At 41.7% G+C, this 15,000-nt stretch overlaps 1 protein-coding gene across 4 annotated transcripts in view; it reads right to left on the reverse strand.

Annotated features, from left to right (window-relative positions):
• ccdc33 (coiled-coil domain containing 33) overlaps positions 1-15,000 on the reverse strand; it is a 54,944-nt gene that overhangs the window by 3,777 nt on the left and 36,167 nt on the right. For all 4 annotated transcript variants that reach the window (XM_045216858.1, XM_045216859.1, XM_045216857.1 and 1 more), the window contains 2 exons: positions 10,433-10,521; positions 10,131-10,262 (listed from right to left, as the gene is read on the reverse strand). In XM_045216858.1, the coding sequence (XP_045072793.1) occupies positions 10,131-10,262; positions 10,433-10,521 (221 nt within the window). The remainder of the gene's footprint in view (positions 1-10,130; positions 10,263-10,432; positions 10,522-15,000) is intronic.

A 15,000-nucleotide genomic window follows, 5' to 3' on the forward strand; every position in this document is an offset into this window, starting at 1 on the left:
CTAAAGTAGGTAAGGCAACCTCTATCACAATCACAGCAGTTCAATAGAGATATTAGAGGGGAATCTATGGTGAAGGGAAAAGTCGTTCGGTGATCAGTAACCATGTCCACTGAGAAAATCCTTATTTAACCTGTCTCCTCCCCTTCATCTACACTGATTTGAAGTGGATTTAACAAGTGACATCAAAAAGGGATCATAGCTTTCACCTGGATTCACCTGAACAAGAATAGACTGAAGAGTTTCAGAAGAAAGTTATTTGTTTCTGGCCATTTTGAGCCTGTAATCGAACCCACAATTGTTGATGCTCCAGATACTCAACTAGTCTCAAGAAGTTTTATTGCTTCTTTAATCAGCACAACAGTTTTCAGCTGTGCTAACATAATTGCAAAAGGGTTTTCTAATGATCAATGATAATGGGCCTTTGTACGCCTATGTAGATATTCCATAAATAATCAGCCGTTTCCAGCTACAATAGCCATTTACAACATTAACAATGTCTAGACTGTATTTCTGATCAATTTGATGTTATTTTAATGGACAAAAACATTGCTTTTCTTTCGAAAACAAGGACATTTCTAAGCGACCCCAAACCTTTGAACGGTAGTGTAGTAGTACACAATACACTCCCTGATCTGAGCTCTGATAGGTTGGATGACGTCCTCCGGAAGTTGTCATAATTACTGTGTAAGTCTATGGAAGGGGGTGAGAACCATGAGCCTCCTAGGTTTTGTATTGAAGTCAATGTACCCAGAGGAGGACGGTAGCTAGCTGTCCTCCGGCTACGCCATGGTGCTACCCCAGAGAGTGCTGTTGAGGCTACTGTAGACCTTCATTGCAAAACAGTGTATTTTAATCAATTATTTGGTGACATGTGCATGTATTTAGTATAGTTTAATCTAAAAAGGATAACTTTCTTTAATGGTTCACTATTTTTATGAATGGATGGTCCTCCTCAACTGGTAGGCCTAAAGTGGTCATTTTGTTTCTGAATTCAAAATGGATTAAATAGATTTTTTTTTCCATTTTATTTTACCCATCTACCCCATAATGACAAAGTGAAAAAAAAGATGCAATTTGTGCACATTTATTGAAAATAAAACACAGAAATATATATCATTTACACAAGTATTCACACCCCTGAGTCAATACTTTGTAGAAGAACCTTTGGCTGTGATTACAGCTGTTAGTCTTTCTGTCCCGTCTAGCTCATTTGGTAGAGCATGGCGCTTGCAACACCAGGGTTGTGGGTTCGATACCCAGGGGGGGCCAGTATGAAAAAATATATATATATATATGTATACACTCACTAACTGTAAGTCGCTCTGGATAAGAGCGTCTGCTAAATGACTAAAATGTAAATGCTTTGCACGCATTTATTGTACAATATTTGCATATACAGTATATAATTCTTCAAGCTCTGTCAAGTTGGTTGTTGATCATTGCTAGACAGCCATGTTCAACTCTTGCCATATATTGTCAAGACGATTTAAGTCAAAACTGTAACCAGGCCACTCAGGAACATTCAATGTCATCTTGGTAGCAACTCCAGTGTAGACTTGGCCTTGTGTTTTAGGTTATTGTCTTGCTGAAAGGTGAATTCATCTCCCCGTGTCTGGTGGAAAGCAGACTCAACCAGGTTTTACTCTAGGATTTTGTCTGTGCTTAGCTCTATCCCGTTTCTTTTTATCCCAAAAAAACTCCCTAGTCTTTGCCGATGACAAGCATACCCATAACATGATGCAGCCACCACCATGCTTGAAAATATGAAGAGTGGTACTCAGTGATGTGTTGCGTTGGATTTGCCTCAAACATAACACTTTGTATTCAGGACATAAAAGTATTTATTTGCCACATTTTTTGCAGTATTACTTAAGTGCCTTGTAAACAGGATGCATGAATTGGAATGTTTTTAGCCTGTACAGGATTCCTTCTTTTCACTCTGTCAATTAGGTTAGTATTATGGAGTAACTACAATGTTGTTGAGCCATCCTCAGTTTTCTCCTATCACAGCCATTAAACTCTGTAACCGTTTTAAAGTCACAATTGGGCTCATAGTGAAATCCCTGAACGGTTTCCTTCCTCTCTGGCAACTGAGTTAGGAAGGACGCCTGTATCTTTGTAGTGTAATTAATAACTTCACCATGCTCAAAGGGATATTCAATGTCTGCTTTTTTGTGTGTTCTTTTCCCCATCTACCAATACTCCTGAATAGGTGCCCTTTGCGAGGCATTGGAAAACCTCCCTGTGGTTGAATCTGTGTTTAAAATTCACTGCTCGACTGAGGGACCATACATATACAGTGGGGAAAAAAAGTATTTAGTCAGTTCTCCCACTTAAAAAGATGAGAGAGGCCTGTAATTTTCATCATAGGTACACGTCAACTATGACAGACAAATTGAGGAAAAAAAATTCCAGAAAATCACATTATAGGATTTTTAATGAATTTATTTGCAAATTATGGTGGAAAATAAGTATTTGGTCACCTACAAACAAGCAAGATTTCTGGCTCTCACAGACCTGTAACTTCTTCTTTAAGAGGCTCCTCTGTCCTCCACTCGTTACCTGTATTAATGGCACCTGTTTGAACTTGTTATCAGTATAAAAGACACCTGTCCACAACCTCAAACAGTCACACTTCAAACTCCACTATGGCCAAGACCAAAGAGCTGTCAAAGGACACCAGAAACAAAATTGTAGACCTGCACCAGGCTGGGAAGACTGAATCTGCAATAGGTAAGCAGCTTGGTTTGAAGAAATCAACTGTGGGAGCAATTATTAGGAAATGGAAGACATACAAGACCACTGATAATCTCCCTCAATCTGGGGCTCCACGCAAGATCTCACCCCGTGGGGTCAAAATGATCACAAGAACGGTGAGCAAAAATCCCAGAACCACACGGGGGGACCTAGTGAATGACATGCAGAGAGCTGGGACCAAAGTAACAAAGCCTACCATCAGTAACACACTACGCCGCCAGGGACTCAAGTCCTGCAGTGCCAGACGTGTCCCCTTGCTTAAGCCAGTACATGTCCAGGCCCGTCTGAAGTTTGCTAGAGTGCATTTGGATGATCCAGAAGAGGATTGGGAAAATGTCATATGGTCAGATGAACCCAAAATAGAACTTTTTGGTAAAAACTCAACTCGTCGTGATTGGAGGACAAAGAATGCTGAGTTGCATCCAAAGAACACCATACCTACTGTGAAGCATGGGGGTGGAAACATCATGCTTTGGGGCTGTTTTTCTGCAAAGGGACCAGGACGACTGATCCGTGTAAAGGAAAGAATGAATGGGGCCATGTATTGTGAGATTTTGAGTGAAAACCTCCTTCCATCAGCAAGGGCATTGAAGATGAAACGTGGCTGGGTCTTTCAGCATGACAATGACCCTAAACACACCGCCCGGGCAACGAAGGAGTGGCTTCGTAAGAAGCATTTCAAGGTCCTGGAGTGGCCTAGCCAGTCTCCAGATCTCAACCCCATAGAAAATCTTTGGAGGGGAGTTGAAAGTCCGTGTTGCCCAGCGACAGCCCCAAAACATCACTGCTCTAGAGGAGATCTGCATGGAGGAATGGGCCAAAATACCAGCAACAGTGTGTGAAAACCTTGTGAAGACTTACAGAAAACGTTTGACCTGTGTCATTGCCAACAAAGGGTATATAACAAAGTATTGAGAAACTTTTGTTATTGACCAAATACTTATTTTCCACTATAATTTGCAAATAAATTCATTAAAAATCCTACAATGTGATTTTCTGGAGAAAAAAAATCTCATTTTGTCTGTCATAGTTGACGTGTACCTATGATGAAAATTACAGGCCTCTCTCATCTTTTTAAGTGGGAGAACTTGCACAATTGGTGGCTGACTAAATACTTTTTTTCCCCCACTGTAGTTGTATGTGTGGGGTTCAGAGATGAGGTAGTCATTCAAAAATCATGTGTCCATCAACTTATTGTGTGACTTGTTAAGCACATACTACTCCTGAACTTATTTAGGCTTGCCATAACAAAGGGGTTGAATACTTATTGACTCAAGACATTTCACCTTTTCATTTTTAATTAATGTTGTAAAATAAGATAATTCCACTTTGACATCAAGATCAGTGACAAAATCTCAATTTAATCCATTTTAAATTCAAGCTTTAATGTAGTGTCGAGAAAACGATGCTGAGATGCTGTGAGAACAAGAAATACGATTACAATTATTTATTACATTTGAAGATCTCAGCGCCAATTTACAGACTTCTGCAGACATCTGGAGAACAACCGGCCCCAATCTCTAATATGTTATTCTCCCCTCCTTTGTCCCAAACCATAGTGTATATATATCCTATGTAACCTGATATGGGTGTTTTCCCCTACAGACCAATCCCAGGACTCCACATAACAGACTTCCTCTGTTTTAGGGTGCCCCTATAGAAATGCTCTCCAGATGCTTCCCCAAGCTGAGTCAACATCTTCTAAGACACTATTTGCAGACATCAGCAAAGTCATAAATTGTTCAGACACTACAGTCTCTCTTTATATACATATTATATATATAGTAACACTATATATCATATATACAGTAACACAATGAAAATGTGGAAAAATTCAAGGGGTGTGAATACTTTCTGAAGGCATTGTAACCCATGGCATATAGTAGTCACCCGTTTGGTGATTTCTGGTAAATCACAGCATGTTTTTAGACTCGTTAAGCTGTTTGTTTTTTTAAACCTGATTAAGTAGAATACCATTGTAAATGTATGTTGAAAGTTGAATTTATATATATTTATATTCCTAAAACTTAAGATGATATTGTCTCTGCTTCCTGTTGACAAGACATATTGATAAATAGCCCAATGGCAAAACACAGTTTTTAACGTGTCCAAATCAACAACCAATATGCAGAAACAGTTGTGATATATTGAAAACATAAAATGTACTATCTGCAACAACAGTAATCATATTACTTGTATTTTTTTAAACGAGCACCTTATAAACTGCACAGGCACCAAAAACCCTTTGGCAAGTGGTAATAAATCATTCAGCGATTCAAAAACCACATGGAAACTGGAAATAGAGACAACCTGCAGAACACAGTCAGCTACATTTTGATACGGAAAAAGAAACACAACACTGTTTTGTCAATCACTCGTCAACTATCACCATGAAATCAATTGCACGAGAGGGGAGATGAGTTTACAACGAACACAGCCCAGAAACCATATGGGATCTGGGAATAATGTGCACATTACTGATTAGAGGACAATTTCTAGAAAACAGCTAGCTACATTTTGAAGCATTTTGAATCAAGAGGGTCACTTTTTTTTATTCATCACTTCCATCGATATCACACTGAAATCAACAGAACAGGGGGAAACATTTGGGGTGTTTAAACGAACAAAGGCCACACGGAAACGTAGAATAACCTGTTGGTTAGATGAGGACTTGTAGAAGGCTTATCTCTATATTTTGGAATGTTGGGAGGCTGCCATCACGGAAAAGGGAACAAAACACGTTATCTCTATAGTTAACTTCAAGGAATCATGACCCGCCGTAGGATACCAACAGCGACAACGGTTGGCTGCTATTTAAGTGATTGTTTGATCGGTGGCCAGTGACTTTTCTAGAGAGACCGCCCCAAATGATGTCATTTGAGAAAGGAAATGATAGCTGCGTTCTAACTCCTGCGACCCCCAGTGTGTATGACCAAATCAACAGTACAAAACCAACGATATTGATCTGTTTTAAGCAATCATCGTGTTGACTATACATTTTTATACTAACATCACCAATCTGAGGTAAAAAGGACGTGTAATTCCCCCCAATTCGATGTGGTCAAAACGTCATCTTGTGTAATGTAGTAACGCATACTGTCCACGTCATGGAAAGTAATATACATTAATTAGATATAGCAAAATAATTCCATATCTTAATTTAGGATTATAGTAAATTAAGCAAACTTTTTTCAATAATCACATATGTTTCTCACTAGTTATACCATTTAGAGATGAAAGAAATGCTCCTAATAGACTAGAGAATCCATAGGGTCTATGCAGCAGATTTTACGTTTGACGTCCGTTACATATACGATGTACATTGCATTCGAAAAGTATTCAGACCCCTTGACTTTTTCCACATTTTGTTACGTTACAGCCTTATTCTAAAATTGATTACTACACACAATACCCCATAATGACAAAGCAAAAACCCGGAAATATCACATTTACATAAGTATTCAGACCCTTTACTCAGCACTTTGTTTCACCCTCTTCCATGGCTGTTATCAACATATGCATTTGAGACTGTGTTTTTTAATTTACAATGATTAGCTACCTCAAGAAAGGAATAGGAAGTTATCTAGCTGATGATATTTAATTCACTTAGCTAAACAGTGTGTAAAGTTAGCTAGCTAGCAGCTCAGTTGAGTGAGTCTACAAAGTGGTCTACTGTAGCCATCAAGCTAGCTAGCTAATAATACATTTTATTTTATTTTATTACTTACTTGATCTTGAATAGGTTCTCCCACTGCCTCCGTTTTTGGGAAATAATGGGCAATCTTCCCTATTTTTCCTGTGGTAGCAAAAAACGCAGCCATGTGGACAAATGGAGACAAGGCAAAAAGTGTGTTTGTCACCAAAGCAGTTTAGAACGTGTTGCGACGTTTGACTTTACCAGCGTAATCCATTTCAATAAATATAAATATAAATTGCAGACTGTCGGCCACACTTGATAACTTGGTTCCGCTTTAAATGACGTGCAGCTAATAAAGGCTTAATAAAGCCTTCATAAACACTACAAATCATCTATAACTGTATGTCATGCTTAATAAAGGGTTAATAAATGTGGCAGAACTGTTTGACATAATCACCAATGTCAAATATGACATAACCCTGTGCTTTATAAAGGGTGGTATAAGCACTGCTTAATAAAGACCTTATTAATCATATTGAATTGAGGCTTCACAAAGCACAGTTACCATACGTACATATCCCAACCGGAATCCATTTACAATACCAGTCAAAAGTTTGGACACACCTACTCATTCAAAGGTTTTTCTTTATTTTTACTATTTTTTACATTGTAAAATAATAGTGAAGACATCAAAACTATGAAATAACACATCTGGAATCATGTAGTAACCAGAAAAGTGTTAAACAAATCAATATATATTTTATAATAGAGATTCTTCAAATAGCCACCCTTTGCCTTGTTGACAGCTTTGCACACTCTTGCCACGAACCATCAAACAGGCAAAGAGTCGATACAGGACTAAGATTGAATCCTATTACACCGGCTCTGACGCTCGTCGGATGTAGTAGGGCTTTCAAACTATTACTGACTACAAAGGGAAACCCAGCTGCGAGCTGCCCAATGACGTGAGCCTACCAGACGGTCTAAATGCCTTTTATGCTCGCTTCGAGGCAAGCAACACAGAAGCATGCATGAGAGCTCCAGCTGTTCCAGACGACTGTGTGATCACGCTCTCCGTAGCCGATGTGAGTAAGACCTTTAAACAGGTCAACATTCACAAGGCCGCGGGCCCAGACGGATTACCAGGATGTGTACTCAGAGCATGCGCTGACCAACTGGCAAGTGTCTTCACTTACATTTTCAAACTCTCCCTGACTGAGTCTGTAATACCTACATGTTTCAAGCAGACCACCATAGTCCCTGTGCCCAAGAACAGCAAGGTAACCTGCCTAAATGACTTCCGACCAACACCAATGGGGATGAATACTTTTGCAAGGCACTGGATTACAGTACACTACATAAAGTGTCAATAAATAGGTTATTAACGTTCTGCTGATTTATGAAGGTTCTCTCATAATCCACAGGTTACTGTAGGGTGTGAGAGGTATTTAAATGGGTTGATGGACCTGCAAAGCTTGTGTTTGTCAGAACCAAGATGATTTGGAGTAGTCCAACCTGAGACTACCGTACCAGGTGTTCCTCTTCTGTTCCCATGGAGACCAGGACTTCATCACAACCTGTTACAATGGTGCCAACATTTTGTGGTTGATCTTTCAGTGGGGGAGTGGGTGAATGTGTCAAAGACCTGAATGGGGCCAGCACCGCTCGGTATGGCTCGTTATATTGTTGTGTTAAAGACCTGACTGGGCCCAGCACCGCACGGTATGGCTCGTTATATTGTTGTGTTAAAGACCTGACTGGGCCCAGCACCGCTCTGTATGGCTCATTATATTGTTGTGTTAAAGACCTGACTGGGCCCAGCACCGCTCGGTATGGCTCGTTATATTGTTGTGTTAAAGACCTGACTGGGCCCAGCACCGCACGGTATGGCTCGTTATATTGTTGTGTTAAAGACCTGACTGGGCCCAGCACCGCTCTGTATGGCTCATTATATTGTTGTGTTAAAGACCTGACTGGGCCCAGCACCGCTCGGTATGGCTCGTTATATTGTTGTGTTAAAGACCTGACTGGGCCCAGCAGTCGCGGTATGTATCGTTATATTGTTGTGTTAAAGACCTGACTGGGCCCAGCACCGCTCGGTATGGCTCGTTATATTGTTGTGTTAAAGACCTGACTGGGCCCAGCACCGCACGGTATGGCTCGTTATATTGTTGTGTAAAAGACCTGACTGGGCCCAGCACCGCTCGGTATGGCTCGTTATATTGTTGTGTTAAAGACCTGACTGGGCCCAGCACCCCTCGGTATGGCTCGTTATATTGTTGTGTTAAAGACCTGACTGGGCCCAGCACCGCTCGGTATAGCTCGTTATATTGTTGTGTTAAAGACCTGACTGGGCCCAGCACCGCTCGGTATGGCTCGTTATATTGTTGTGTTAAAGACCTGACTGGGCCCAGGCGATATGGCTCGTTATATTGTTGTGTTAAAGACCTGACTGGGCCCAGCACCGCTCGGTATGGCTCGTTATACTGTTGTGTTAAAGACCTGACTGGGCCCAGCACCGCTCGGTATGGCTCGTTATATTGTTGTGTTAAAGACCTGACTGGGCCCAGGCGATATGGCTCGTTATATTGTTGTGTTAAAGACCTGACTGGGCCCAGGCAATATGGCTCGTTATATTGTTGTGTTAAAGACCTGACTGGGCCCAGCACCGCTCGGTATGGCTCGTTATACTGTTGTGTTAAAGACCTGACTGGGCCCAGCACCGCTCGGTATGGCTCGTTATATTGTTGTGTTAAAGACCTGACTGGGCCCAGCACCGCTCGGTATGGCTCGTTATATTGTTGTGTTAAAGACCTGACTGGGCCCAGCACCGCTCGGTATGGCTCGTTATATTGTTATGTTAAAGACCTGACTGGGCCCAGCACAGCTCTGTATGGCTCGTTTGTGTACTGAGGAACATGTAACTTAGATCCAGAAGAAAGACACTTTCAATGTCTTTAGGTTGGGGCCTTTCATCAAGGTGTGTTTCTTGGTGTAACGTCGTCCCCAGGCTATCGAACACACAGCATATAACCCTGGGAGATCAACCGTTCAGAGTTGGTCTTAGTGGGAGTGACCATAGAGCTCTATAGGAGTGACCTCACTGAGTAAAGGATTTGTCCTCATCGCTACTAACACAGTCAGAAAGCCATCATGGCTAAACCCTGCCCATTTCCACAATTTATCTCCTTAAAATTAGAATTGAAACCTAACCCTAACTAATGAAATTCAAGGTTGATGCGTTGGTCCACCAGACTTTCGCATTTGGGCGGGAAATGTCTGGGAACGAGATGAGGTGTAATATGACTACTGGCCAGGAAACTCCCCAGACCTTAATCCAATTGAGAACTTGTGGTCGATAATCAAGAGGCGGGTGGACAAACAAAACCCCACAAATTCTGACAAACTCCAAGCATTGATTATACAAGAATGGGCTGCCATCAGTCAGGATGAGGCCCAGAAGTTAATTGACAGCATGCCAGGGCGGATTGCGGAGGTCTTGAAAAAGAAGGGGCAACACTGCAAATATTGACTCTTTGCATAAACTTAATGTAATTGTCAATAAAAGCCTTTGACACTTATGGAATGCTTGTAATTATACTTCAGTATACCATAGTAACATCCGACAAAAATATCTCATAACACTGAAGCAGCGAACTTTGTGAAGACCAATACTTGTGTCATTCTCAAAACTTTTGACCACGACTGTATAGGGTCAGGGGTTAGGGTTAGGTACCTTCTCCTGCTGTTTAATGGTGGCCTCCAGGCCTGCAGTCTTGGAGACAGTCCTGCGGTATCTCTGGAGGACGGTCTGTTGCTGCTGGTGGGCTCTCTGGAGACGCAGAAACTCCTTCTCACTGTCATTCTTCTGGAAGGGGGAGAGGGTGTCTCGTCAGAGCCATGATGGTTTCACACAAAGAAGGTGACAGAAGGACAAGTACGGCGTGTGTGTGTGTGTGTGTGTGTGTGTGTGCGTGTGTGTGTGCGTGTGTGTGTGTGCGCGTGTGTGTGTGTGTGTGTGTGTGTGTGTCTGCTCACCCTGATCAGATCATTCTGTAGTTGTTGTATCTTGTCTCGCTGAGCTGAAGCCTTGCTGCTCTCACTGGCCAGCTTAAACTTCAGAGAGGCTGGAGATAAACACAACACAATCTGTCAACACACACAACACTATCTGTCAACACACAACACACAATCTGTCAACACACAACACAATCTGTCATCACACACAACAAAATATGTCAACACACAACACAATCTGTCAACACACAACACACAATCTGTCAACACACACAACACAATATGTCAACACACAATCTGTCAACACACACAACACAATATGTCAACACACAACACAATCTGTCAACACACACAACACAATCTGTCAACACACAACACCATCTGTCAACACACACAACACAATCTGTCAACACACAACACCATCTGTCAACACACAACACAATCTGTCAACACACACAACACAATCTGTCAACACACACAACACAATCTGTCAACACACACAACACAATCTGTCAACACACACAACACAATCTGTCAACACACACAACACAATCTGTCAACACACACAACACAATCTGTCAACACACAACACAATATGTCAACACACAACACAATCTGTCAACACAGTCTTATTTGTTGTTTGTTTTACACACAAAAAATATTTTGCATCTTCAAAGTGGTCGGCATGTTGTGTAAATCAAATGATACAAACCCCCCAAAAATCCATTTTAATTCCAGGTTGTAAGGCAACAAAATAGGAAAAATGCCAAGGGGGGTGAATACTTTCGCAAGCCACTGTATATCCATCCTGCCCTGCCTTTCGAAAGTATTTGAAAGCCAAGTTAACAAACAGATCACCGACCATTTCGAATCCCACCGTACCTTCTCCGCTACGCAATCCAGTTTCCGAGCTGGTCATGGGTGCACCTCAGCCACGCTCAAGGTCCTAAACGATATTATAACCGCGATCGATAAAAGACAGTACTGTGCAGCCGTCTTCATCGACCTGGCCAAGGCTTTTGACTCTGTCAATCACCGCATTCTTATTGGCAGACTAAATAGCCTTGGTTTCTCAAATGACTGCCTCGCCTGGTTCACCAACTACTTCTCAGATTGAGTTCAATGTGTCAAATCGGAGGGCCTGTTGTCTGGACCTCTGGCAGTCTCTATGGGGGTGCCACAGGGTTCATTTCTCGGGCCGACTCTATTCTCTGTGTATATCAATGATGTCGCTCTTGCTGCTGGTGACTCTCAGATCCACCTCTACGCAGACAACACCATTTTGTATACATCTGGCCCTTCATTGGACACTGTGTTAACAAACCTCCAAACGAGCTTCAATGCCATACAACACTTCTTCTGTACCCTCCAACTGCTCTTAAACGCTAGTAAAACTAAATGCATGCTCTTCAACCGAACGCTGCTTGCACCCGCCCACCCGACTAGAATCACTACTCTCGACGGGTCTGACTTAGAATATGTGGACAGCTACAAATACCTAGGTGTCTGGTTAGACTGTAAACTCTCCTTCCAGACTCACATTAAGCATCTCCAATCCAAAGTTAAATCTAGAATCGGCTTCCTATTTCGCAACAAAGCCTCCTTCACTCATGCTGCTAAACATGCCCTCGTAAAACTGACTATCCTACCGATCCTTGACTTCGGCGATGTCATTTACAAAATAGCTTCCAACACTCTACTCAGCAAATTGGATGTAGTCTATCACAGTGCCATCCGTTTTGTCTCCAAAGCCCCATATACTACCCACCACTGTGACCTGTACGCTCTTGTTGGCTGGCCCTCACTACATATTTGTCGCCAAACCCACTGGCTCCAGGTCATCTATAAATCACTGCTAGGCAAATCCCAGCCTTATCTTAGATCATTGGTCACCATAGCAACACCCACCCCTAGTATGCGCTCCGGCAGGTATATCTCACTGGTCATCCCCAAAGCCAACACCTCCTTTGGCTGCCATTCCTTCCAGTTCTCTGCTGCAAATGACTGGAACGAACTGCAAAAATCTCTGAAGCTGGAGACACTTATCTCCCTCACTATCTTTAACCATCAGTTGTCAGAGCACCTTACCGATCACTGCCCCTGTACACAGCCCATCTTTAATTAGCCCACCCAACTACCTCATCCCTATATTGTTATTTATTTTGCTCTTTTGCACCCCAGTATCTCTATTTGCACATCATCTTCTGCACATCTATCACTCCAGTGTTAATACTAAATTGTAATTATTTTGCACTATGGCCTATTTATTGCCTTACCTCCATAACTTACTACATTTGCACACACTGTATATATATTTTCTACTGTGTTATTGACTTTATGTTTTGTTTACCCCATATGTAACTCTGTGTTGTTTTTGTTTTTATCACACTGCTTTGCTTTATCTTGGCCAGGTCGCAGTTGTAAATGAGAACTTGTTCTCAACTGGCTTACCTGGTTAAATATAGGTTAAATAAAATAAAAATAATAATCTGTCAACACACAACACACAATCTGTCAACACACACAACACAATCTGTCAACACACAACACAATCTGTCAACAAACACACAACACAATCTGTCAACACACACAACACAATCTGTCAACACACACAACACAATCTGTCAACACACACAACACAATCTGTCAACACACACACAACACAATATGTCAACACAACACAATCTGTCAACACACACAACACAATATGTCAACACACACAACATGTCAACACACACAACACAATCTGTCAACACACAACACAATCTGTCATATACACCCCCAGGAAGAACATTACACTTTTATTTACATTTTCTGACAAGCGAGCACTTAGATGTGGTCATTTTCACATTTTCATAAATGAATAGAATGTTTGGGAATGACGTACAGTAAGGCCTTTGTGAAGATTCTATAGTAATATAGAGTGGGAAAGTTGCTGTGCGTTTGGACAATTAATAGACACTGCAGTAAATAAAACCTAATAAAACCATCTGTCTTGTCCAGGACCGGAGTCTACGCAGACCGGTGCACTACAGCCAATCAGAGCTACAGTAGGCCTTTATACAAACAAGCCATTTGCCACAAGGGCCTGCCATCATTCACTTTGAACTGGACTGTGTGTTTACTGTGTTTTTAGCAACAGCGCGACTTTAGATCATTAGAACGCATTCATCAAAAGCCACAAAATACACCTGAATGGATTTCTGCAAATATGTAAATACCACGGGAGTCCTCTTACATTTGGGAACTTCATAGTCCTATTGATCAGACAACCATGACAAGGTAGGCTCTCTCTCCCTCAGTTATGCACATCAACAACAACAAGATCAACAACTAATGCTAGCCAGAGCAAGATGAGCTAAAATCTAATGAAGGAACATTAGATAAACCCTCTCAAACCTTTTCAGCTAGTTGGCCGTCAACATTGCACTGATAAACGATGGGGAATAGTAGCCTGCTCGTCCTTCTGCAGCTATAGATATTATGATTATCTGCTTGTTTCATATCTGCAAAGTAGTTAAAAACGCAGTCAGTTCCACTTTAACATTCAAAACAAGTTTCATGGCCAGAGCAGAACAACAGGACGTCTCCAAGGCTGCTGTTAGATCTAAAGCAGCAATATCAATTTCAAAGGCTTCAGAAAGCCGGACAGATTTCAACAAATGTCAAGACTAAGATGCACATTACAAAAAATACTGAATAAATAAATCCTTATTAGCCCACTGACTGAACAAGTGACTGACTCCTACACAAACTACTTCCCTATGTAGGGCACAAATGTAGTGCACTATATAGGGAATAGGGTGCCATTCTCTGGTCTAAAGTAGTGCACTATATAGGGAATAGGGTGCCATTCTCTGGTCTAAAGTAGTGCACTATATAGGGAATAGGGTGCCATTCTCTGGTCTAATGTAGTGCACTATATAGGGAATAGGGTGCCATTCTCTGGTCTAAAGTAGTGCACTATATAGGGAATAGGGTGCCATTCTCTGGTCTAAAGTAGTGCACTATATAGGGAATAGGGTGCCATTCTCTGGTCTAAAGTAGTGCACTATATAGGGAATAGGGTGCCATTCTCTGGTCTAAAGTAGTGCACTATATAGGGAATAGGGTGCCATTCTCTGGTCTAAAGTAGTGCACTATATAGGGGATAGGGTGCCATTCTCTGGTCTAAAGTAGTGCACTATATAGGGAATAGGGTGCCATTCTCTGGTCTAAAGTAGTGCACTATATAGGGAATAGGGTGCCATTCTCTGGTCTAAAGTAGTGCACTATATAGGGGATAGGGTGCCATTCTCTGGTCTAAAGTAGTGCACTATATAGGAATAGGGTGCCATTCTCTGGTCTAAAGTAGTGCACTATATAGGGGATAGGGTGCCATTCTCTGGTCTAAAGTAGTGCACTATATAGGGAATAGGGTGCCATTCTCTGGTCTAAAGTAGTGCACTATATAGGGAATAGGGTGCCATTCTCTGGTCTAAAGTAGTGCACTATATAGGGAATAGGGTGCCATTCTCTGGTCTAAAGTAGTGCACTATATAGGAATAGGGGTGCCGTTCTCTGGTCTAAAGTAGTGCACTATATAGGGA

Source organism: Coregonus clupeaformis, unplaced genomic scaffold (genome assembly GCF_020615455.1).
Source record: "Coregonus clupeaformis isolate EN_2021a unplaced genomic scaffold, ASM2061545v1 scaf0828, whole genome shotgun sequence".
NCBI lineage: Eukaryota > Metazoa > Chordata > Actinopteri > Salmoniformes > Salmonidae > Coregonus > Coregonus clupeaformis.